The sequence below is a fragment of the Strigops habroptila genome, chromosome Z (assembly GCF_004027225.2).
Source record: "Strigops habroptila isolate Jane chromosome Z, bStrHab1.2.pri, whole genome shotgun sequence".
Lineage (NCBI taxonomy): Eukaryota > Metazoa > Chordata > Aves > Psittaciformes > Psittacidae > Strigops > Strigops habroptila.
In genome coordinates this window covers 74,959,355-74,984,328 of record NC_044302.2, presented here as the reverse complement: position 1 = coordinate 74,984,328, position 24,974 = coordinate 74,959,355, and the positions used below count along the sequence as shown (strand labels likewise).

At 37.3% G+C, this 24,974-nt stretch overlaps 1 protein-coding gene across 10 annotated transcripts in view; it reads right to left on the bottom strand.

Annotated features, from left to right (window-relative positions):
• Nucleotides 1–1,631: 1,631 nt before the first annotated feature.
• Nucleotides 1,632–24,974, bottom strand: part of FCHO2 (FCH and mu domain containing endocytic adaptor 2) — an 87,308-nt gene continuing 63,965 nt past the window's right edge. For 4 of the 10 annotated variants that reach the window (XM_030470090.2, XM_030470091.2, XM_030470094.1 and 1 more), the window contains 11 exons: nt 21,889–22,386; nt 20,662–20,765; nt 18,530–18,659; nt 17,592–17,651; nt 14,584–14,695; nt 13,811–13,966; nt 11,571–11,703; nt 8,371–8,570; nt 6,164–6,228; nt 4,176–4,340; nt 2,399–3,902 (listed from right to left, as the gene is read on the bottom strand). In XM_030470090.2, coding sequence (XP_030325950.1) covers nt 3,880–3,902; nt 4,176–4,340; nt 6,164–6,228; nt 8,371–8,570; nt 11,571–11,703; nt 13,811–13,966; nt 14,584–14,695; nt 17,592–17,651; nt 18,530–18,659; nt 20,662–20,765; nt 21,889–22,386 — 1,646 coding nt within the window. In that variant the 3' untranslated portion in view covers nt 2,399–3,879. Of the gene's footprint in view, nt 3,903–4,175; nt 4,341–6,163; nt 6,229–8,370; nt 8,571–11,570; nt 11,704–13,810; nt 13,967–14,583; nt 14,696–17,591; nt 17,652–18,529; nt 18,660–20,661; nt 20,766–21,888; nt 22,387–24,974 lie in introns of those variants that run through there. The other 6 variants (XM_030470096.2, XM_030470097.2, XM_030470089.2 and 3 more) reach the window with 5 other exon arrangements.

Here is a 24,974-nt window from a genome sequence, read left to right as displayed (position 1 = left end):
GGAGCGTGACCAGCAGGTTGAGGGAGGTGATTCTCCCCCTCTATTCCGCTCTCATGAGACCCCACCTGCAGTACTGCATCCAGCTCTGGGGCCCCCAACACAAGCGCTGCTCAAGCAAGTCCAGAGGAAGGCCATGGAGGTGATCAGAGAGCTGCATCACCTCTGCTATGAAGACAGGCTGAGAGAAATGGGCTTGTTCAGTTCGGAAAAGAAAAGGCTCTGTGGAGACCTTAAAGCAGCTTCCAGTGCCTAAAGGGGGCCTCCAAGAAATCTGGGGAGGACAAGGGCATGTAGTGACAGAACAAGAGGGAATGGCTTTAAACTGAAAGAGGGGAGATTTAGTTTAGATATAAATAAGAAATTCTTTACTGCAAGCGTGGTGAGGCACTGGAACAAGTTGCCCAGAGCAGTTGTTGTTGCCCCATCCCTGGAAGCATGGTCAGGTTTGACGGGACTTTGAGCAACGTGGTCTAGTGGGAGGTGTCCCTGTGATAGGGGGCTTGGAACCAGATGATCTTTAAGGTCCCTTCCAACCCAAGCCATTCTCTGATTTTGTGTGACTGTAAGGCACTGGTGTTCTTCACTCTTGCCTTCCAGCAGAAGATAAGAATCAAACTCTTGGACTATTAATTTCCAGTATGACAGGAATGGTACTTATTGCAGTGATATCCAGCCATCTGAGAAAGTCAGTTTAATAAGTCATTGCTTACTAAACTTATACAGGCTGTGGGATTAGTAGGAAAGAAACAGATTCAAACACATTTGCTCAGTTTCAACTTTTGTTTCTGTGGTCGCAGCTTAGAAGAACTCTTCTCAGACTGATCAAGTAGTACTTAAATCATGTACTTTTTCAGACTGGTGGAAAATAAGAAATCAGAAAGAATTACTTTTATCTTGCCACTGATTTTTTTTCCTGTGCACTCAACAAAACATAGACTTGTCAAGGAAGTTAGGGAATGTATTGCATTTGATAACACTATTTACAAAGAGCAGCTCATGTCTACAAAGTTGAGATTTCCTGATAAACATATCCGCAGTTTTGCCTAATCTAAGTTACTAGTTTAAGCATACCAACTCAGTAAAGCCATTAGCCATTGTAGACAACTTGGGCATTCCAGTTTAGTAAAAAATGCAACTCTGTGGAAGTCATCTTTCCACCCACCTTTCCTGTTTTATATATATAAAAAAGCTCATATATTATGTCCACCCCATATCACTTAAAAATCATATCATAGAGTTATAGAATGGTTAGGGTTGGAAAGGACATTAAAATCATCTAGTTCCAACCCCCCTGCCATGGGCAGGGCCACCTCGCACTAAACCATGTTGCCCAAGGCTGTGTCCAGCCTGGCCTTTAACACTGCCAGGGATGGAGCATTTACCATTTCTTTGTGCAACCTGTTTCAGTGCCTCCCCACCCTCACTGTAAAGAACTTCTTCCTTATATCTAACCTGAACTTCCCCTGTCTTAGTTTGAACCCATTACCCCTTGTCCTATTGCTACAGTCCCTGATGAAGAGTCCCATCAACACTTTTAGAATGTTCAATACAGGCATAGTTTTGTTCTGTTATCTTATTGCTTAGAAGCTCTGTGAGACTAACTGCAAAAGTATAGGCAATATAAATCAGCATTTAAATTATATATTACATGTTTATTATGGGTGCGTTTTTTTAATTTACATTTTATGAAAAGTCAGAAGTATTTACAATTTTTGTAAGATAAACTTGTATGCTCTAATTTACAGTCTGACGAAGTAACAATTCATAAAAATTCAGATCCTTTAGAGTTGTGTTTACAAACTAATTTTCTTAGGAGGCAGCTACAATGGATATTGCTGTATACATAAGCAAGAACCAGCTTGCTACATACGTTTCTTTTCATCAGATAGCTACATGTACTTTTTACATTGGTTTTGAATGTCTTTACAAAATGCTTAAACAAACTTATATGGCTTCAAAATTGTAACCTGCACCCAATGCAAATGTATATATAATCACCTGAATGAAGGCTAGTTTAAAAGTGCTGAAATATAACTACTTCATTTAACTTAGAAATTAAAGTAATACTTGATTAAGAATAGCAATACGGGTTTGGGTTTTTGTTAATAAAATATTGTCATGTTATCCACAGTTTGACTGCAAAGCAGATTACAATTAAGATTCCAGTAAAAAGACTATACCATTTTATGAGTTAGAAATTTACCATTCAGTAAGATTAGCAAATTAAGAGCCAAATATACTCTTCCAATCAACTCTACAGTACAGTATGTACTTAATGTTAGCAATGGAACTCTCATCTGCAAGTGTGTAGTATACATTAGCATTTATGTAGCCTCTACAAAGCTTAATTTCTTGTAAAGCCTCAGCAGTCCAATTCATTACTGGTTTAGCATGAATTAGTTCAAACACATTTTATTGTTTTAATAGAGAATTTGAAATAGATACTGGTATTCAAAATGGTCATGTAAAATTCCAACGTGCAGGTTACTGAATTATTTTGCCCCAATACTTTTGATTTCAGCACTGAAAAAACTCTTGATAATACAAATACATAGAAGATTTTATGAAGTAGTGACTTGCTTTAGAAAAATGTTACTACTATGTCACTTCACTGTGCTTAGGCTGTGGGAATGTCAAGATTAGATGACAATACAAATATTAAAATTGGTGGTTATAGAAAAAAATTCAACTAATACAAATGGCAGTACTTGTGATCCTGCTGCCAAGAAATACCCTTCTAAAATGCTAGTCCTCCCGAAGTACTATGTTACATTCACATCCCCAAAAGCACTCAAAGTACAAAGACTTGCAGTCAGAGTGAAGAGAAATGCTGTTTGCTTTTACCATCTTCAGTGATTTTTCAGTATTCTTGTCTTTGGTAACATTGAAGTTACTATCTCAAAGTTTCAAAGTCCTGCTTGGTGCATCTCCCTTTACTACAGCCACATTTATTGCAATTACCCCATGAGGAAGTAACCCAGTATTTTAAGCCTCTTTTAAGACAATCTCCAGTTTTTGCAAATCTGTCTTCTAAATAAATCCCAGTCAAAGGAATTTTTATAAAGTTGTGTGTATTACAGAAATTCCGTGCTTTCTTGATGAAGAGCCAAACTTTGTAAAAGGAAGTGAGGCACATGAATAACAAATTGGATAGGCACAGGCTTTTTTTAAAGGCACAAATGTTATGCAATTCATATAAAAATAAATTAAATCTACAGCATTAATTCAAACAATCACAACACCCATAAAATTTACTAACTGCAGAAGTAAATCTCTGCTGTCTTTTGCAATTTTGTAACACATTGCACTTAGGAAAAAAACCCTATATAAAACGACTTACATGTTAATAATATATGATACATGGGCATCAAGTTACATTTATACAACTCTAACTCAGCTGGTTTTGTGGCGTGAGTAGATATAAGAACTACATGAGACTTTGCCTCTTCTTTCTTCAAAAGCTGGCAACTAAGAGAATCTGAAAAATGAATATTACTTATGGAAAGCTGAAATATTTCTTACTTGCTCTCCTACATTTTTAGGCTTAATGTTTACCGTATAACATACAATTTCATACTTTCATTACAGCTATGGATTACTATTTTGACTTTATCTATATAAATTTACTAGAATTTCAACAAATTTTCCCAAATATTGCAGTTGATCATTTACAGACAGTGTTGAAGTTAACTTCAGTGCTATTTTAAAGTAATAAAAAGTTTGCAAAATGACTTTTAAAAGTGCATTTTCTGTTCTGTAGTTCAGCTTCAAAGTAGGTCAACATTTTGAAAAAATTAATGCGTGCGAAAATAGTGTTTAACAGGTAGAGGCAGAGTGAGCTTCTTGCACTCTTTTGATCCAAAGACTTTCACAGGTATATCAGCAGTCTGCCATGTAACGTCCTGAAAAATAAAGGTAGGTTTTTTTGCAGTCAGTAGATGAAACAGATTTTGTCAGTATTTTCCTGGGAGCAGTTTGAATAACTATGGAAAAACAAAACACCCGTGAAAAACAAAACACTATGGAAAAACAAAACAAAACGTGAAACAGTTTTCAGCCATGTTTTAATGAAAAGTAACTATGTACCACTTAACCACTTAAGTTTCATATTTTATAATGTAACACTATGGAATATATAATATCCATTTGAATATATAAGCATGTCAGTGCCTTACCAGTGGCAAATCTCTTCTTAAGGAGGGAAAGCCGATAGCCAGTGCCTACGAGCTCTACATCTACTCCTGAAAGGGTGCTTCCTTCACTAATGAATTGCACTGCAAGTGTTGCTGGTTTACTGGGTCCTTCTGAAACTTCAAATTTTGCCCTGAGGGATCCAGAACCTATAAAAATAACAAAAGTGAAAAGCTGGTTTTTTTGCAAGAACAAGACGATCTCTCAAAATTTTCAGTAGTAAGAAGTGAAACTAACGTGATGACCATTAGATAAACTAACATGATGAATATCTATTTCTAGTGGCAGTCCTACATAAATGTTCAAAAGTGATGAGAGAGCAAGTGTTTTTTCCAAAACTCTATTTAAGACAATGACTAGTGAATGATTTACAGAGAAATGATACATATTTAGCAAGATTATACAGAATGTGTGTACCAGTCTGGTAATCACTTACTACTTGAAATATCTGATTGGGAAAAATGAGATTTATTTAAGTAACTAACAATGGAATAACGAAAATAAAGTATTTTTTCTTCTTTAAAACAACTTGATATTCCTGGGCAACAGAAACTACTAAATGATGAGTAAAAGCTAGTAACTGAAATGTTACTAGTTTAAAAGTGGAATTAATGAATGAAATTGTTTTATGCAATGACTTGTTGATAAATTTGGCGTAACGTCCATTTCATTTTTTCAGTAGGTCATAGGTTGGGTAAATTGACTCTTCTTACTACTGTAAGTATGGAAACTGATATATTCAAGTGATTTGAAAGTTTGTTCTGTGTTTTATCTCCATCTGCAATTGAGAGCTTATATAACGTGTTGGATCATAAAAAAATCCCAAAACATTATACCTCCCTGTACACCAGAATAAAGATGCCTTCAAGATATTTGTCCCAATATTAAAAATGTTTGTGCAACTTCTCCCTTTGTTTCTGTAAGACCAGCATAGCATTACTTCCTCTTAAACACTGAATTGTGAGTACTATGTGTTTATACTCAAAGAAAAGGAAAAGAAAGATGGTGGTAAGAGAAGGGAATATAGCAGAAGCAGTGGGATGCAAGTCTACTGAACATATGCAAGGTGCAATCCGCATCACTAAGCAGCACATTTTATGCTGCTCTGCAGGTGTGCTGTAGCTCTTCCTCTGGCTGCATTTGTGTTTTAGTATGACTGACTTTAAAAGAAGCTCCACAGTTTGGAAAAGGGAGAAAAAGAGGACTACCCCTATGTAATCATAGTGGAAGAGAGAACTGCAAGGTCAGTGAAGGACAGAAGACACCAGGCTACAGCAATAATTATCTCTGATTTCGCTGGAATCACTGACCACAGCTTCGCAGCCTTTGCAGGCATAGAAGTCCTCCCCTTCCAGGTTTGTGGTGGTTTCTGTATGAAACCAGTCATACTTACAAACAAATCTATGCTTTCATAATGGCCTTCACTAAATTCTGAACAGGGCTGAAGGCCTTTCCTTTATGCCATGAATTCATTTCTCCACAAAGGCCTTGAGGATAAGATGCCTCCCTTTGGCTCCTGTTTTTCTGATTCAGGAAAAAATTGCATCTGAAGAGACTGCAAGGGACGTGACATCAACTGGACCTCAGGAAAGGCAGTTGGGCAGAGGACAACTATTGGTACCTTACAAAATGCTACATGAATTACCACTCTGAGCAGATGTGCATAGATTCATTTTTTTAATTGGAGTCATATACGGTCAAAACAAAGACCCTCAAAATGCTGATCAAGAATCATCTGTTGAGTTTATCTCAGGACAGGACTTTTGTATCTTTTTGTTTTCCTTTTGCAGCTAATTAATAAATTCACATTTTGATATCTCATTGTTTGATTGATTGAAAAGGTGAACTGGTAAACAGCACACAGCATGACAAGACGTGTAAACAGGCATGAGGGTGTAGAGGCTAAAATGATTACCTTTTTACTGTTATAATTTTCGTGCACAAGAAAACAAAACAAAAGAGTTCAACTTGCCTCCATTCTCAGACTTCTCTGAAATGCTAGATATTTTCCAATATGCTTTCATCTGGTCTGCATTCCTGTAAAAGAATAGCACATTAGTTATAAGCACCAGTTTTAGTAAATCATTTCTCTTGATTTACACTGGTGTATTACAGACATCTCTAAATGGATATTTACAAAAATACTTAATCATTTTAAGGTAACTTTGTGGAAAACTATATAAAGCAATCAGGAAAAGAGAAAGGTGTGTTTACACTGCCCCAGAGCAGCAGCACTCAGAAGTACACACCACTTTTTTATACAGTTAAGACTGTCCTGTGCCCCAGCTACGGCTCCACAACTCAAAACCCTCTGTAGTCTCAAAGGGTAAGGACAGGCCAAAAGCTATGGAATTTGAAAGCTATGCCTTTATGCTTCATGATGACGCTATGAGGGGAAGCAATGCTGGTTGCCTTTCTCTGTGTAAGACTCCTGGCAGCATGAATTTTATACCATTTCCATTCTTGTAAAACTAGTTGGCGTAAGCCATGCAGGGTTTAAGCTAACTTCTGATGCTGTAAAGGGGCAGAAAAGGGCACCAAGCACAGGGCATTTCAACTCCTGGAGCATTTTGCTGCAGTTCCACCAAAGAAAAAGTCAACAACTTAAAGATGCAAGCAGCGTGAAGTGCTGATAGGCTTGAAATTGCTTTTGGCATTGGCGTAGCAGGAATGAAATGCTCACACAAGTAGTACAGATGGTAGTGGTAACTTGCAGGTGCTCCAGTTATAAAACTATTTAACAGCCCCCCCAAACCTGACCACCCAATCCACTCGCTCAAACACGCAGCCCAACACAACACTGGAGCTGCTGGGGACATGACTGTATTTTTTTTTCCCCTGGTCAGCTTGCCAGGCTCAAAATTCTGTCCCTGAGTAGTTGCCTGCGTGAAACAGAGAGAATCTGAGCTCATGTGCCTTCGTCTGATGAATCTGTAATGAAACTGGCATTAAGATTTGAGTCTTAGGTATTCTGGGTGGGTGCTCCTGCTCTCACTCAGGCTTCATTACAGAGGGTTTTGTGAAAGAGACCTGGACAGGGAGATTGGCTTCACCAGATGTTCTAGTCATGTTGTTCAGGCAGGATACTGAACCTGCCCTTACTCAGAATAAATTTACGGTGATTTGGTTTAAAGTATTGCTCCCAAAAAATACCGAGTCAAGAAAGATTCAGTCTTGCCAGGATTTTTTTGACTTAAATTGATACTTAGTAGTATTACTACTTTGTTCAATTAATACATTTTAAATGTATTGCCTCCAGAAATATCAGAACCAATTAGACAAACGCATCAGGCTTATTTTTCTTCTGAACCTTGCTTTATAAGGTAAACTGATCTATAAGTAACAATGTTAACAAAGCCTTGCAGTCAAAGTGAAGAGAAATGCCTTCAACTTGGTATTCTTTGCCTTCTTCATATTAAAAAGACCCTCTTGGAAATAAGCAGCCCAGGAATTACAATACAGCTGGGCAAGTACCTATGTGCTGCTAAACTGCAGGTGCAGCGGTTGAATTCTGCTCGTCTTTTGCTCCAGGGCTGTACAGCTCTGCCTAGTCCCACCCTCTTATTGTTTTCACAAACTTGTAGAAACCTAATTAGCTGAGATCTGTGTCTCACTTTGAGGTTCTACTGTGTATGCAGGCTTAGAAGGCGGTGGCAGACAGCTGCTAGTCGGATAATAATCTGTATGACACTTGAATTGAGAGACAATGCTACCTGGCTTATGAAGAGCTCCTCAGTTACTGAGGTTTGTTTTAAAACCATTTCAGTTAGAAGCTGATTTTCAAGCTAGAACAATCAAGAAATCTTTTTAAGAAATGCTTTTTTCTACTCTCTTTATATAATCCAAATATATGGATATATTTATACACACACAAGATGTTTTTTAAGCATTAATATATTTTGGTTTTGAATTACTGTATTAAAAATGCCTGTCCTGTCTATTTGCCAAAAGAAAGCAAACATTGGAAATTTCATAAAGGCTTATTACACAGTCAAAACAGGTGCATATTGTCTCAGTTTATGTGAATTGGCTGCACATGATCTGTAAACATCTGACACTACACATTTTACCAGGACAAAAAAAATTAGCTGTTTCTTTCAGTGAAAATTTTCAGGCTGTCTGACATTAATGAATACTCTGAAATGAATTTGAAATAATACTGAAAAGTGTTAATATTACCATTTTGCAGGTGGAAGTGACTGCATGTTTGTTACTCCTCCATCTACTGGTACCACAACCTGGACGTTAGATAGCATGCCAGGCACATTCATAGACTCTGGATTGTATTTATAATCCACTCTAACGTCAGTAGTGCTAGCATTACATTTCCAGTAAGTTGCAAGATTCAAGGGAGTGGATTGGATGCCATTTGAAGATACCTGTAAAAGAATAAACCATTGAGAGTAGCTTGATTACGATATTCCCCTCTTGGGCAGAATCAAGGAACGATAGTAACAAATCCTGGCAAAAGATCAAGAGAACAATTGATCTCCGAGTCCTTAATCGCAGAATTCTGAAGACTCTTGCACCCTAAAGTTAATTCCTGTTCTTTTAAATTAAAATGAAAAGAGGGACTCTGTAGCGATAGGACAAGGGGTAATGGGTTTAAACTTAAACAGGGGAAGTTTAGATTAGATATAAGGAAGAAGTTCTTTACTGTGAGGATGGTGAGGCACTGGAATGGGTTGCCTAGAGAAGTGGTAAATGCTCCATCCCGGCTAGTGTTCAAGGCCAGGTTGGACAGAGCCTTGGGTGACACGCTTTAGAGTAGAGCGAGGTGTCCCTGCCCATGGCAGGGGTGTTGGAACTAGATGATCTTAAGGTCCTTTCCAACCCTAAACATTCTATGACTCGATGAATAATTAAATAAAAGGCTTAAACGCTTTCTGGCCTATGAAGTTCCTTCCTTGCTTTTCGAAGTCAAAATCGTTCTGTGTTAGTCTTGTGTTCTGCCTCACTCATGAAACATGCTTGTGGCAAAATGACTTCATCCTTAGCAGCTGTGGGCTATACCAATTCAGATGTCCAGGCAGCCAGCAGCACAGGACAATACCTGTCATTATGGGATAGGCAGCCAGCAAAACAGTTCTTAAGTATTCAAAGCATTATTTTCCTGCTGTAGAAGGGTTGGTTGCTGCTTCTTTAGCTGAGCTTGTGTTACTGACATGCTGCACCTATCACTTTCCTAGTCTACATGAGGACCCTTCTACGTCCTGATGCCCTCTCTCACCTTTCCTTGGCAGCCCAGAACCCTTCCTATCTGCCAGGGCTTCCACATGCCAATGCATCATGTTCCTCTGACAGTAAAGATCTTAAAGTGGTAGTACTCTTCCACAGTACTCATTCCTGCAATCCAAAGAAAAGTTTTGTTCCTTCCATTTTTCTCAGGAATTCTGTGTGCCTAATATGCTTTTTACAGATTCAGTATGCCAAGATTTTAAATTATATTGGGAGAATGTGGAAACTACAATGGTATTAATAGCTGGACTGACAGGTTATTTTGTTTTTTTATGTAGACAGTTGTCTCAGACGTTCAACCATTTCAGTGCAGACCTAGGAAATCTCTCTTCCTTCGAGGTGAGTTGTCTATTTTGAATTTTCATGAAGATTTTTTACTGACAGCCGGAACATAATCTCACAGATTCAGGAATAGTGGAGGCTGGAAAGGTCATCTGGTCCAGCCCTCCTGCTCAAGCAGGGCAACCTCCAGCCAGCTGCCCAGGACCATGTCCAGATGGCCTTTGAATATCTTCAAGGATGGAGACTCCACCACCCCTCTGGGCAACCTGTTCCATTGCTCAGTCACCCTCACAGGAAAAAAATGTTTCCTGATGTTCAGAGAGAACCTCCTGTGTTTCTGTTTGGGCCCATTGCCTCTGGTCCTGTCACTGGGCACCACTGAAAAGAGCCTGTCTCTGTCTTCTGTGTCCCCTCCCTTCAGTTCTTTGTGCTATTGGCAAGATCTCCTGTGAGTCTTCTCTTCTCCAGGCTGAACAGTCCCAGCTCTCTCAGCCTTTCCTCACAGGAGAGCTGCTCCAGATCCTTAATCATCTTAGTGGCCCTTTACTGGACTCTCTCTAGGATGTCCATGCCTTTCTTGCAATGGACAACCCAGAACTGGATACAGTACTCCAGCTGTGACCTTATCAGTGCTCAGCAGAGGGGAAGGATCACCTCCCTTGACCTACTAGCAGTACTTCGCCTAATGCAGCCCGAGAGACCATTTGCCACCTTTGCAGCAATGGCACATTGTTGGCTCATGTTCAACATGGTGTCCCCCAGAGCCCCCAGGTCCTTTTACTTCCAAGCTGATTTCCAGCTGGGTGGCCCCCAGCACATACCAGTGCATGGGGTTGTTCCTCCCCAGGTGCACTTCTTGTCAAACTTCATCACATTCTTGTCAGTTCATTTCTCCTGCCAGATGAGGTCCCTCTGCAGGGCAGAATGACCTCCAGAATATCAAGAGCATTCTCCTAGTTCTGTGTCATCAGCAACCTTGCTGAGAGTATACTCTGCTCTACCATCCAGATTATCAATGAAGCTGTTAAACAGGATTGTAAACTCAGTATTGACCCCTGGGGTATACTGCTAGTTACTGGTCTCCAACTAGACTTCGTGCCAGCAACAGTCACTCCCTGGGCCTGCCTGTTTAGCCAGTTTTCAATCCACCTCAACATCTGCTCATTCAGCCCATGCTTCACCAGCTCTTCTGTGAGGATGCTATGGGAGACAGTGTCAAACACCTTCCTGAAGTCTAAGTAGACAATATCAACTGCCCTCCCCTCATCAACCAGGGCAGTCATGTCATCATAGAAGTTTATCAAGCCGGTCAAGCATGATTTTCCCTTGGTAAATTCATGCTGAATACTCCTGAAGGCCTTCTTGTCCTTCACGTGCCTGTAAATGCTTTCCAGGATGAAATGTTCCATTATATTGTGAGATATCAGAAAGTTGTATGTTCTCATATATTACAATTCATCAACTACAGCACCCAAAACTTATGAAATTACAAAATCAAAGGCAGTCCAACTAAAACCCAAATAACTCCCCACCAAACCTGCTAAATTCAAGGAGAATTTGACTTTGCTAACAACTATATATAGAAGCAGTGTTAGACCCTTGCACACATGACTTGGAGTGACATGTGAGCAAGCTGAAACAGCTCACAAATCCAAGGGAATGACATGAAGCATGGCAGGAATGTGCTAAGCCTGGGCAGAGCCTATGCACTGTACACAGTGGTATACGCAGAATTTGTCTAGATGAGGGATGACAGTTCATCTGCATGCTAGCAGGCAAAGAACAATTCTTTTAATTTCTGTGTAGTATCAAATCTGCTAGAATTCCTTAAAAAATTCCAAAGGGAAAAAAGCATTTACCTGATACTTTAAAACATCCACATTGTAATAGGATGCAGATGGATTCTGCTCTGACAATTTCTTGAGGTAGAAAGTTATAGCTTGCATGTTCATCCAGAAGTCCTTAGTACTGGAGTCACTTTGTGACTGATCACTACAAAGAAAAAGAAAGGTAGGAGTCAGAAGGCAACACTGAGTTTTATTATTTGTATGTCTAAAAATGGAGATTAGATCTTTCCCTTTCTTTGCTATTTCAAGCAAGAATTTGTTCTAATGCTTTCTAACATATAACTGTACCTTTCTAAATATTAAGACAAATTAACTGCTTGTTATATAAAAATTCTCCTTCAAGTCTGTGGAGCAGTGAGAGCTTCCTCCACTGATTATCTACATCACAAGATGGAGTTCATGCTGAATTTGGATTTCAGTTTTAATAAACCACAATTTTCACACAACTAGGTGCTGTGAGGATGTGTGGGAGGTGGAGATGAAAATGATATTTGAAAGGGAATGTTATCCAATTTGGAATAAATCCTAAAATCATAATTGGTCTGGAATATGACATAGCTTCACTAATGCTCCAAATTAAGATTTGTGCTGTGTCTGTTACCATACTTTCACATATTTCTAGAGAGTGTAAGCTTTCAAAGTTTTTTTCAATTAAAAGTGATTTTCAAATTATTATAATCGTTTCTTAGATAATTATAGTTGTATTCGATCTTAGTAACATTTTATTATATCATTTCTATACGTAGGTAAGAGCGCACATGACTGCAGAAGCTGTTTGGAAGCTACTGGAGCATGGTGTTCTGCAGATCAAGAATATTTTCAGCTCTGCTTGCATCAGTTTTATTTTGAATAAGGATGAAGCTTTTAAGAAAATTGATTAAAACCCCTGAATTTAAATAACTTAAGAACCAAAGACCTCTTCTGAATGTCTGTGGATACAGTGAAGAACTGCATGCACTCCTAAGGAATGCAGAGTGTGTCTCCAGAGTGAAAGCTGACAATAGCACCTGCAACACAGTAAATATGACTGCAATGGGTTGAATGTCCTAGAACAGTGACTTACGTACCAGTAGTCTGTCCAATTTACTCAGAATTTGCTTCTTGATACACTATTGTGATTGATGAAATTTCCATTTTCAGTAAAATACATAAACACTTATCACTAAAGAGGCCTTCCACAACTTAAATAAATGAAACTAGTAGTAAAACCTTTCTGTTGCTCCACAAACAAGTGCAATTCAAATCAGAAATTGACATCACCAGAAATATCACTCTCATTAAAAACTTAACTCTCCATTAAGTACCAAGCAAATGAGATCCTTTGCAGTATATGAGTCAAAAGATTACTATATGAGTTAAACTTTGTAAATATCTATTATATGCATCCTTTCTAATTAGAGGTGAAGTGTTACAGCACTTAAAGAATACTAGACACTTTCACTTTTTCAAAATATACTTTTCCAGTATAAGTCATTGTCTGATATAGCTCTGCTACCATTTCAGTTATAAACTGGCATGTCAAAAAGTGATTAATTTTGTATGAATCATTCATTACATATGAATGATAAAAAGTAAATACAAAAGAATGGATGCATATGGTTTGATTCTTTGTTTTAGTAATTTAAAAAATGTAGCATATAAAAGCATTTAACTCTTTTTCAAATATTTTCTTCAATAAATTAAATAGATACTGCTTAGCTGAAATAGATCTCTGCTAAATAATTTCAACTTTTATAATTTTTTTAAAAGATCTCCAAGTGCTGTGATTCCAACAATTATCCTACACAATTAGCACCCTTTTTTCTTGAGAATTCTCCCAAGTGTCCTGCTAAACACTTGAGAAATACAGCTATGTAATGCATCTGATCTATTGTAGAAATGATACAGCTTAAAAATATGCTAGTAAATAATGAACGAGATTAAGTGTAGCTCCTACTACTTGTCTTCCATGTAAGGCTACTCATTTAATCCTACCACTGTTACTACCGTATAAAGAAAAATTTATAAAATGCATGTAAAACCAGCTACATTTACAAACTATTTTTTTATAGCTCCTGTTACACTCAGCACAAGTTTCAAGTCCAGTACTCACTGAGATTTTTTAATGGTGGCATTGAGGTGAATAAGATTAATTCGGGAAATGAAATTGTGTATAAACAAATCACAAGACTGTAGAGAATTCTGATTTACATATACACAACTGACATTTTACAAATCATGTAGTTTGCTTTTTTATTAAAGATATACAAAACCTGTACACAAGTTGTGCATTTGGAAGTATCTGCTCTAGTTTGCTTGTGTTCTTCATCCTGAAGCAGAGCACTGCTGGAGATGGGTTGCTGGTGAATACCTTAATAATCCCACTTGGGAATGATACCGTCATATCACCAGTAATCTTCACAATACATCTAGAAAAGAAGGAAAACATCAGTTTCATTGCAACTCATTACTGCCTAGTTTTAATACTGATTTTAAAGCAATCACTGTACTTTCAAAATCTGATGATCTGAATTAAAAACAGAAAATCGATTTCAAATGAGGGTAATGTGACAATGTACCGTCACTTTCAGCTTGAAAGTTAGATGAAATAAGAAAAAAACTTCAGCTGGTTAAAGCATACAGTAGTCTTTGTGGATGTTTTTTAGGCTTTGAAAACATGGCACAGCTATGCTTAGGCAAGGCCTAAGTAGCATAGCAAGGGATGTGATGGAATGAGAGGCTTTTAGCTGCCCAAATTTACATGTTGCACCTACCTGACTATGACAAAAACCCTTCTCATTTTCAGTTTTCTCAATGAACACAGTTTTGTAAAGCAAGGATATACGAACTCCTAGCGGGATGCCGGCTAGTACAGAGCAATAAGCCACTGTTGTCACTTATATCAGGGAAAAAAAAAACCCAACCAACCCTCTGAATCCCTCTTCTAATACACAACATTTTCCCTTTCCCCAAAAATATTAAAAGTAAACCCAGTGTGTTTTCTTACTGTAACTTATTATTCAAAACAATTCACTATTTAACTAACTTTGTGGGATCTGCTCCTTTAAAGTAGGCGTTTACAGATTCAGTAAGGGCTACTGCAACAGGCAAGGTGTCCTGGTTTCCAAGGCTGACAGGGCTGGGACCACCTGAAACACCTAGAATACATACAGTGTATAGGTTTAATTTTCAAAAAGCTTAGCAATAGATTTCAGAACAGTTGACTACATCTGTAATTTTAACAACAGATTTTTGCTATCAAGGTCACAGTAGCATCTGAAGTATTACTTGAAAAGTGTGTAGAAAAAATACGGACATAGTACAGTACAATCGTACCACCAAAACACTGCTTAGCAGCCTAAGGAAACAGGACTATCAGTATGACATTATGTAAATGGACAGAAACAAGAAAAGACAAAGGAACACTTCATTAAAATAGCTATTGGTGAAAGTGAAATAAACAGATCCAAAGGAAATTAGACATTGACTAAAATACTTAAAAAAATCCCTACTGTATGCTTACTGTATGGAAAAATGTATGATAAAATGGTCACAGAAATGCAAAGAATTCACTTACAGTATGCATGAGCTTAAATGCAAATACATTAATATTACCCTTTATAAGTTAACTGTTAAACATTCTTTTAATTATTTCTGACAACAAAGGTCACAGTTCCCAAGCGGAAGTTGTTGGAGAAGCCTTTACAGATGCTTGTGCCAACACAACACAGTTCCAATGCACAACTAGAAAAATGAACTCAGATGTCACGGTAAGGCTTTTTGAAATGTGTGTACTAATAATGAAACCATTGTCATAGGATTTTACATTTCACCAATTCTCTATATGTGTAACAAATATAAAAGACAATACTGGAAGTTCTAAATTTTTATTAGTACAGCAGTGTAGTGCATCTTCTTAATTTCTTATACCACTGCTGAAGTGTCCTGTATCACATAATAGTAACTATCACAAAGAAAGCATAATCTTTCTTTTTTCATGAGCAAAATGAGAATTCTTATATCATAAAGCAGAAGCAAAATTCTTCAATATAATATTTCTCATGGCAAACTAATCCTATTTACTCTAGAACAGTGGCTGTGCTTTGTGAGCTCTTTCAGAAGCCAAAATGAAGTTGGGACCTTGTTCTGCACACAAAGACTAATATGAGATATTTGACCTTAAATCCAGAGATAAGTGAAAGAAGTAGTCACAACAAGAGAGTAAAAGACAGGAGTTGGTCTAATTCTGCTACCTCATATGTCACTCTTCATCATGGTTTCTTGCCTAAGGTAGTAAAATGCTCTGAATACTCTCAGCATCATGAAAGAAAAAATTTTAGAGCAAGATTGAATCCTCCTTAGGTTGAAAGTGATACCCTAGTCACAGGTGTTCAGAAATTCTTAGATGAACGAAATATTATGATGCTGGCCCCAAAACACTAATTTACTTATTTTTTCAGTATGAACAGTAGGTTGGTTTTATTTATTCTTTCAGACAATGCAAGGGTCATGTTTCCAAAGTTTTCTTTTTCTCCCTGAAACCTATCAATAAAAGCTGCAATTCTTAATAATCTCAGGGATCTAGAAATCACAATTTCAAGAAGCAAATGTGCAATAAAATAATGAGTTAACAACAACCAGAAATTCTGTTTGGTGAAATACTGAATTCCAGAAGTATTTTCCACTAAAGCGAAAATATGCACTCAATGGTTTTGGCACTATGGTTGCTGGGGTGTTTTACCATCTTCTTCTCCCAGTTTACTAAGGAAGAACAAACAATTGCAAGCAGATAGGAGATGATTGCCATGTATTAATTATGTCAGATTGTTAACAGATGCATATTTTTAAATATTTTACTTATCCTGTCTTTGTGTATATTTTTATATTGATATTTGCAATGCAGAGTAACGCAAATATATAAATGACGCTCCTATGGGTAAAAGACAAATACTGATTTCTTGACTGAAGAGTGAATTTTATTAGCAATAACAACACTATTCTTACTTTTTTGGGGGGAACACCAAAGCAAACAAATCTAAGTATATGAATTTCTCTGAGATGTATTTGAGGAACTACAAATGAGATGGCTTCTCTCTCTAATTTGCTCTGTCCCCACTGTTTATCACCCATTGACTCATCAAAATCTATGTGTTTTTGTAAAACCCAGTAAATTGAAACAAACATAACTGCTTAACCTAACTCTGGAAGTCATTGTTTTGTTGCCATGCTGCTGAAGAGACAAAGCAATGCAGCAATATCCAGCTTCAGGGCCTTCCACACCTGCTGTGAGCTCTCAGAGGGAGGCTGTGCCAAGGCAGCCTTGCTGCATCTCAGGCTGCAGCTCAGCCCAAGGCTCCAGTTCTAGCACCTTCAGCAGTGACAGCAAAGCTGACTTTGGTGCCCTGCCACCTGTCTCTGCCCCGACCACCATTAACAGCCGCTGAGCTGTGCTGACACAAGAACTTCTGACACGAATATACAAACAGTTGCAGTGACACACTCAGGGAGGTTGCCAACCTGCAGAATAAAAGACTGCATCATTGGTCATAAAAAGGGAAAATAAACAAAGCTGATCAAATGGTTTTAGTTCAGTTTAGGAACAATGATTCAGACAATTTTAACACTGGCTAAAAGGCTGTCATGAAAATAAAATTTATTTCACAAAGATTACCTTTATTATCTGTATCTTCAAAGAACTGTATTATATGTAAGTATAGAAACACTTTTACCTATTTGTCTTATGATTGTCAAAGTAAAAAAGTATTCACTTTACTTGAAAGAAAGTAGTATTGACAAACCAAAGAAGCAAGACCAAGTTCCAGTTTGTTTGGGGCAGAGAAGGGATAGGCAGATGATTATGTTATATAAAAGCAGTTATATCAAGTTTTGGTGATTTCAGCAACATACAACTTGCTACGTAGTTGAGCTTTCAGGCTACTTGTATCTGCCAGATACTAGAAATAGCTGGACAAACTTGTTTCAAAAGTACAATTTTATTAGGCGCAGTATATTAGGATGATTAGTTAACATGTAAATCTGCTTTGAGTACAATACCTGATGGTGTCTCACAAAGCTTTTCAATTGTAGGAAGATTTCCAATCAAAAGATCATCCTCTATTACATTTAAATAAAACAAAACATTGCAAGAAAACAAAGTATTTCAAGCAAAAATAATGTTAAAAATTAATATATACATAAATACTTTGCAAATTAAGGCTAAAGCATAAAAGAAACATTCAATTATGCATACCTTAAAGTTAACTTGGAAAAAGATTATTAGAGTCAACTCTATTATTCTGAACAAATGGGGTAATGGAAACACTGTATTGTGCAAAAGTCAAAGATATAGACAGTAGTGCAGAGTATATTCTCATGCCTCACAGGCTTTCAGCTATCTGCACTGTCCTTCTCAGCTCTTCAGGACTATTTAGTTATTACAGTCAATGCAGACAGAACTGTCCTTGTTTATTTTTTCCAGGCCCAGTGAATGAACTTGTCAAACCTCAGTGTCAGCACACACCTCACATCTCCTTACCTCCTCCCTCACCTCATGATTTTACTCTGTCACTGTGCCCAACAACACACACACTCACAGCTGGGGTTATTGATGGTGCTGCCACCAACTTTGGGTTCCTTGATGCTGAGGCCTGAGGATGTGAGCCGGGATGGACTTTGGCAACCAAAATATCCGTTATCTTTCTGTAATGCTTCTCAGCATTTGGGAAACTGGTGGTCACTGAACTGTAACAGCTAAGGCTAGGCAAACCTTATCAGCTTTTGCCTTGCACAGTTGGAAACAGCTGCATTGCTTTCAGTGCAGAATGTGCACTACTCCCACTAGAAGCTGTGAGGTGCTCTCCTGAGCTGCAGAGCCTGGGTGACGAATCCTTGGCATCAGTAACATTCACAGATGTTAACTCAAGAATCTGATTGGGCCTAGTGGCAGAATTATGCTATTTCTAAAATAAGTTAAAATGGTTAATTTAACTTACCAACTGTAGGTGTGTTTGCTGCACTGAGAGAAGCAGAAGAGGATATGGAGGAAATGCTCTCTGCACGTGCCAAAGGAGCTGCAGGAGGTGGACTGGAGTTAGAGGTCAATGGAGGGCTGAATGGCCTAGGCTGAACAAAAGAGATTACAAAAGCATTACATGAAGTGATTTTAAAGCAATGAAAAAAAAGACTGTAAATAGAACAGTTCTTCATTTCATGCCCCAATCAATTTCATAGTGTTTCTCAACATAGCTTCTTTAATGCTTTATCTACCCTAGTATTTTGTGTAAATCCAACAAACTGCATTTCCCATTAGAATCAATTCCATTATTTCACAGATTACCATTATTAAGTTTTTGCCTATGTAGTTAAGTCTAATATATTTGATTATGTAACAGCCTGTCAATAATTGTGCAATAACACAGTAGCAGAACCTAAGCCTACAGCCTTGTGTATGTGTGCAGCAAATGTGGATTTACAGAGCTAAAGGAGAGCTACTAACAAACTGGAAGCAAGTCCAGCAGAGGCCAAATAAAATAGCTGGAACTGCAGTACATGAGAGTGAGATAGGCTGAAGAACGAGGGTTTGTTCAGACTGGAGAACAGAAGCCTAAGGAGAAATCTAGTAGCAGTCTTTTACTAGCTAAAAGGGTTTACAAATAAGGTGGCATTAGGCTCTTCTCAGAGAGGCAAGAGCTACAGCAAAGGAAATTTCAGCTGAACTTGGGGAAAAAATTTCTTCTTGTAACCTCATGGTTAAACCCTGGGACAGGCTTGCCCACAGAGATTGTAAGCTTTTCCTCTCCAGAGATTTTCAAAACTCAGCATGTCCCTGGGCAACATGATGCAATTTTGAAGTTAGCCCTTTTTTGAGCAGGAGGCTGGCCTAGAGATCTTAAAACGTTCCTTCCATCACAAATCTATGGAAGTTTTTATGATTCACTTAACTGTTAAGGTATTAAACTAACTAATGATTATTTTGGGATTAACCTATCTAGAAGGTACTGGAACCCTTGAAGCATCTATTCTGGCTGAGTAACTGTTTATTTTTATTTTGGACCTATTACAGTTGTTGCTGGTTATATGGCTTTTATGCAGATTATGGGAATTGTTAAAGGAGTCTATATATAATGAGGACAACTGACAATCTTCCACTTATATCCAGATAATAGCCAATTTCTAAAACAACAGTATAAAATGAATGTAGCTTTGTGCAGAATCATACTTCATAGCAGAACAGTACTAGCTGAATTCTTCTATTTAATTATGACATAAAGAACAGACTTCTCAGCATAAGAGCAATTACTACAGTTTTATATTGAAATAAGAAAAGAATCTCAAAATTAATCCTATTCTGACCTTACAAAAGTGCAAAACAGTCTAAAAATATCTTAGTTTTGTCAAAGCATAAGACCATAATTTTGTCCATAATAAGAATATGATGAAAATACTTGCTACTTTGAAAGACAGTAAGAGGATCTTAACCACGGTAACTTTTTTCCAAGTCAGTAAGTCAAATGAAACATAAAGAATACACAGAGAGATTAAGTGTAGCTTGGTGTGATATGCTGTCTGGGTGTTTGCTGTCTTTGCCACATTCCTTATCAGCAAGTGGACCCACACTGCAGGCAGCGAGCAGCGTGCAACCTCTCACTATCCCTGATCGGCAGCTGCTGCACCTCCCTTCTCCACTAACCAACATGAAGGGTAGGGACAAGTCACAGCAGATGACTTGATAAAGATCCACTTAATACCATTAAGTGGATCTTAAAAGCTTTGGTGATATCCCTAAATCAATGGAGCTTTGTTAATAACTTCACTAGTATTTCACATTTTGAAAACTCCAATTTCATACACATGCTAGCCTGTCACTAAATTACTGATTTGTTCAATTAAAAACATTCAGCAGATGCAAAAATTATGTTTTAGACCTCTGTAGTTCTGTTAAGAATTATTTTGTTACAGTAATGTTATTATCACAAACAACATCTGTGCCTGTCTGGCAATGATGAAAATCTGCTGGATTCCTTGAACATTAGCTGCAAAGCAACTCCACTGTAATGGCATAAATGAATTGTATCTCTGACATCAAGTTACAATGGAAAATTAAAAAATCCCATTCAATACATACTATTTCATTAATCCCACTAAGTTTCCCGGTAGACAGCTTTGGTCTTGAAGCTGGCCTTGGAGGGGGTACAATGGTGCCTATAGAAAGAGGAGTTGTGGGCCTTGCTGAAAGAAAGCAAATTTAAGGAAATAAATATTAGAAAGATCACACTGAACATTAATATGTACTCACTTGAATCGAATGACTGGAAGTTATGTTTCTAGTAGAAGTTGCCCCATGTTCTTCTTAACATAACAGAAACCACTAACAGATGGTGGCAGCAGTACAAAGACGCCTCTTTTACAAAGACACTTTTCTGAATAGAATTGTATTTCAAAATGTTAGATGCCATTCAATGAGTATGCCAGATGTAAAATTAACTTCAAAATAGACTGAAATGTTAATGTATCTACAACTATGCTGTTGCAGCACATTCTATTCTCTTCCTCAAATTATTCTGGATGGTTCTTATTTAATTAAATCAGTCAATGTTATTTAAAATGCAACTTTAAATATGGAGTTTTCTCTGCTGTCATTTAAACATGGGAGTTTCATCACTGGCTTGGGAAGAAAGAACTTAGGCTAATACTGACCTCCTTCATCTTAAGAGTTGCAAACTCAAATATTCCCAAATAAATTAATTTCTAATACCATTAATTCCTTTAAAATTCTTATTATGCTCCAAGATGACAGGGCATGCTAAACACTGAGTAGTCCGCTGCATTACTACAGGTATATTCAGTGAGTCATGGCACACTTGCCCATATGCACTTTTCTTTTGCCCTTAGTATGTAGCATTACTATATCATCCATGCTTCAAAATACTGGGTGTTAAAAAAGAACAGTTTTAAATTCAACTTATTTAACCTGAAAATATCTATACAAAGCTACTTAGGAATTGTTTTTGCAAAATCAATCACTTGATCTTTCAGATCTCACTGCTATTTGACATCCCGCAAAAATACATTCCTATTTCTAGGAAAGTAAAGCTCTGCATAGTTAAGAGAAAGCAATGCCTTTAATTGAATAATTTGAAATTTTCTTCTTATTTCAAGCTGAATATTTACTTCATTGTCCTAACTACCAAGGATGTTGGTGCTAACAAGCAGTTTAGTACATTCTAAGTAAGAAGATGAGTTAATTTTAACATCAGGTTAACAATAATAACAAAAAGAAAAATGAGTCCAAAGCTTGCTTTCTGGAGTCAGTTATTAGCAAAGAGCAGTACACAATGCATGCTTGCCATACCCTTATTTGTATGAGCACAAGAAGACACTAAACTATAGTCCAGTAGTGCTGAAGATGATGTGGAAGAAATTTCAGCAGCAGTGATAGTTTCTTCAATGAATAATTGTTCACGGCATAGAGCATTATTGAAAAGGTCACTTTGATCCTCAGAAGCACAACTGTTGGAAGAAGTCCCAAGCAAAGCAGAAGAGGCAAGGCAGGCATTTTCAGTTTTAAAATGCAATCTTTGGGGTTCCTTCTTGTCTGCACTTGTGTGTCTAATTGTAAGAAGTTCATCAGCAAAGGAAATCCACTGACTCTGAGACCATGAAGTACTGGTACTCTCTGATGACGCTGCTGTAACACCAGACTTGCACAAAATGCCAATGCTAAAGTCTGGTGAGGATGGGCTTGCAGACCCAGAATCTGTCTGGTGTCCAAGCAAAGACTGACATACTCTACACCCAGGCAAATCAGTGGTAGATGAAGAGGAGCTCCTATTGTGCTCTCTTAGTGTAGCTGAAGGAAAAGGGAAGAATTGAAACTAGGACCAACATTGAAAAGATAAAAATTTCAATATTCAAAAAAGTATTCAATATTCACTACATGAGACTAGCCAGCATGAAAAAATAACTGCTCTACTAGGCTAAAAATCCCACTTACAAATAAAAGAAAAAAACCCCAGCCACGTATCACATGTACTTCATTCATACTGCCAACCATGTCACTTCCCATTTTTTAAGTAAGCCAAAAAGTAATTTGTGTTTCTCTGCACTTACAGCCCTACTTTCCTTATTCCTCCAACTTCCTCCCTGTCATGCTTTAACTTCCTCTCATCTTTCTGTTTTTGTTCTTGTGTCCTACTCTAGCTTTCTTCTTTTCAGTTATTTCAAAGTTATTTAATCAAAACTATCCTACCCTGTTCCTTCTAAACATTATCTTCTTACCCTTAACATTTGTAATGAGAAGGCCCAACATAAATGGCTGTCCAGTGAATGAATGCAGACAATGCAGTCATGAGATCCTGTTTGATATTCTGTCTGTATCAACCTGTATCTAGTGAGTTACTATATGTACAAGGCCTGATCCACCCCAGTTTATTTCCTCTCTCATCCTATAGTCTTCAGGCTGCTGGAAAACAGGAGTTTTCCACAAGTATTCCTTGCATTTGGCTGTTGCCTGTTGCAGTAGATGACAAAAGAAGCATAAAAAGCAAGGTTAGTCAGTTCTCAACATCTTGCAGATTGGCAAATCTAGGAGCAATGGCAGAGTGACATACAGAATCGAAAAAGAGAGCAACATGTTTAAAAGTTCAGATTGAAAGTATAGGTGTCCTGTCTACAGTGGCCCTTTTGCCAGGAACAAGTGCATAATCTAAGCCAACATAAACACAGCTTTCCCTTTCTAACAGATATTTTAAATATTATTCAAAGGCTTTAAAGTACTACTTTAAAATCTATTCAAAAAACAATGTGACAATGTTCAAAACGACTTTAAAAATACATACGGATGAAAATGAGGAACATAAAGAACCAATTTTACAATACCAATAGCTGGCTAAAAATGTCTGTTTTGTTTGCTCAAGATAACAAAGTTAACTTAAACTTCTAATAAAGCAGGATTATTCATGGATGACCAATGTTTACTTCTGTGCTGCATAAACCACTGTCTGCTCAAATACCATGGGGTAATTTAAGTGTTCAATGATTAAACACAGAGTTACAAAACAATATCTAAAGAAATGTTTCAACAGTAAAAAAAGAACAGTAATCTGTGGGACATGCTACACCAGGATATGCAGATATGCTGTATACAAACCAACTAATTCATGTAATTTAAATTTTGGATTGAGATTTTTCAAAGCTTTAAGCATCAATTTACCTATATTAACCTTCAAGTTGAAGATAAAACACTGATTTCAAGAAAAATATAATCAGATCTAAGTTACGTATTTTTTAGATTTTTTAGAAATAAACTGCAGGTTAGTGAGCATCAGAACTTGATTTAAACAACAATACAAACTACATCAATCCAGGGTTTTTTTCCCCCCAAAATGTATTAGTAATTTGTTATACTTTTGGACACTTACTTTCTACTCAACTCCATGGATCATTGCACAAGTGTAAATATCTTAGTTAACTCCTAGAACAACAATCCTTTAAATGATTATTTAGCAGGTAAATTTTGCCAAAGCACAGATGTCTGATACCAGCTTATGCTCACAGGACATATTCCACCAATTTCAATTAAATGTAGGGGTCTGTGCGTAAGCCTTTTTCACGTATGGTGGCTTGGGTAGATGACTCCCTTCCAAGATGTGGCTTCAGAGAATGTTACAGATCCCAATTACCTGTCACAACTCATAAACCAGAGACTACTTTCTCCACAGTTCCGCTGCCAGGAAGGACTGTACCAGCATTTCCTAACCTGCTTTGAGTTCCCATCCATAAACAACTGGATTCAGTAACAACCACCAGCACAGCAAATTGTGCCCTTGGTCTTCCTCTGCAGACTCTTAACGCCAGACCAAAACAGATTTTGGGAAAGAAGCACTTCTTTTCAGATGTTCAAGTAATATATATTTCTGTATAATTTTATCCTTAAATATGCTATAAATTGGAATACACTAGGCAATAATCGTGACTATAATAAATCTAATGATTTTCATAAGCCAGATTTGTTAGAAACAAAAATTTTAAGGAACACAAATTTATAATGAAAGAAAAAGTTCTACTTAAATCTGAAAGGTTACATAGCAATGCTGGTTGCTGCTGAAAGGACATTACCAAGAAGAATTAACTGTAGTTGTGCAGAATTCCCCTATGGATACGCATACTTTTCATTACTGTTCATTAATCTGTACCATCAAGCACAGAGGAAAACAGCTAGAAAACTATGATTGTGAACAAAGAAGTGAGGTCTATTATAATTTTTGGAATATAAATACACAGTTAAAAGAAACAGTGAACAATTTCTTTCTCGGGCATGTGAGAGGAGTCTCTACATTAAGACAGGAGAGGTTGGAAAACAGATACACAGTAGACAGACTGAAAATAAAAGTATACTGCTTTACAAAATTCTTTCAATAGTCTAAGCATGTCCCCTTG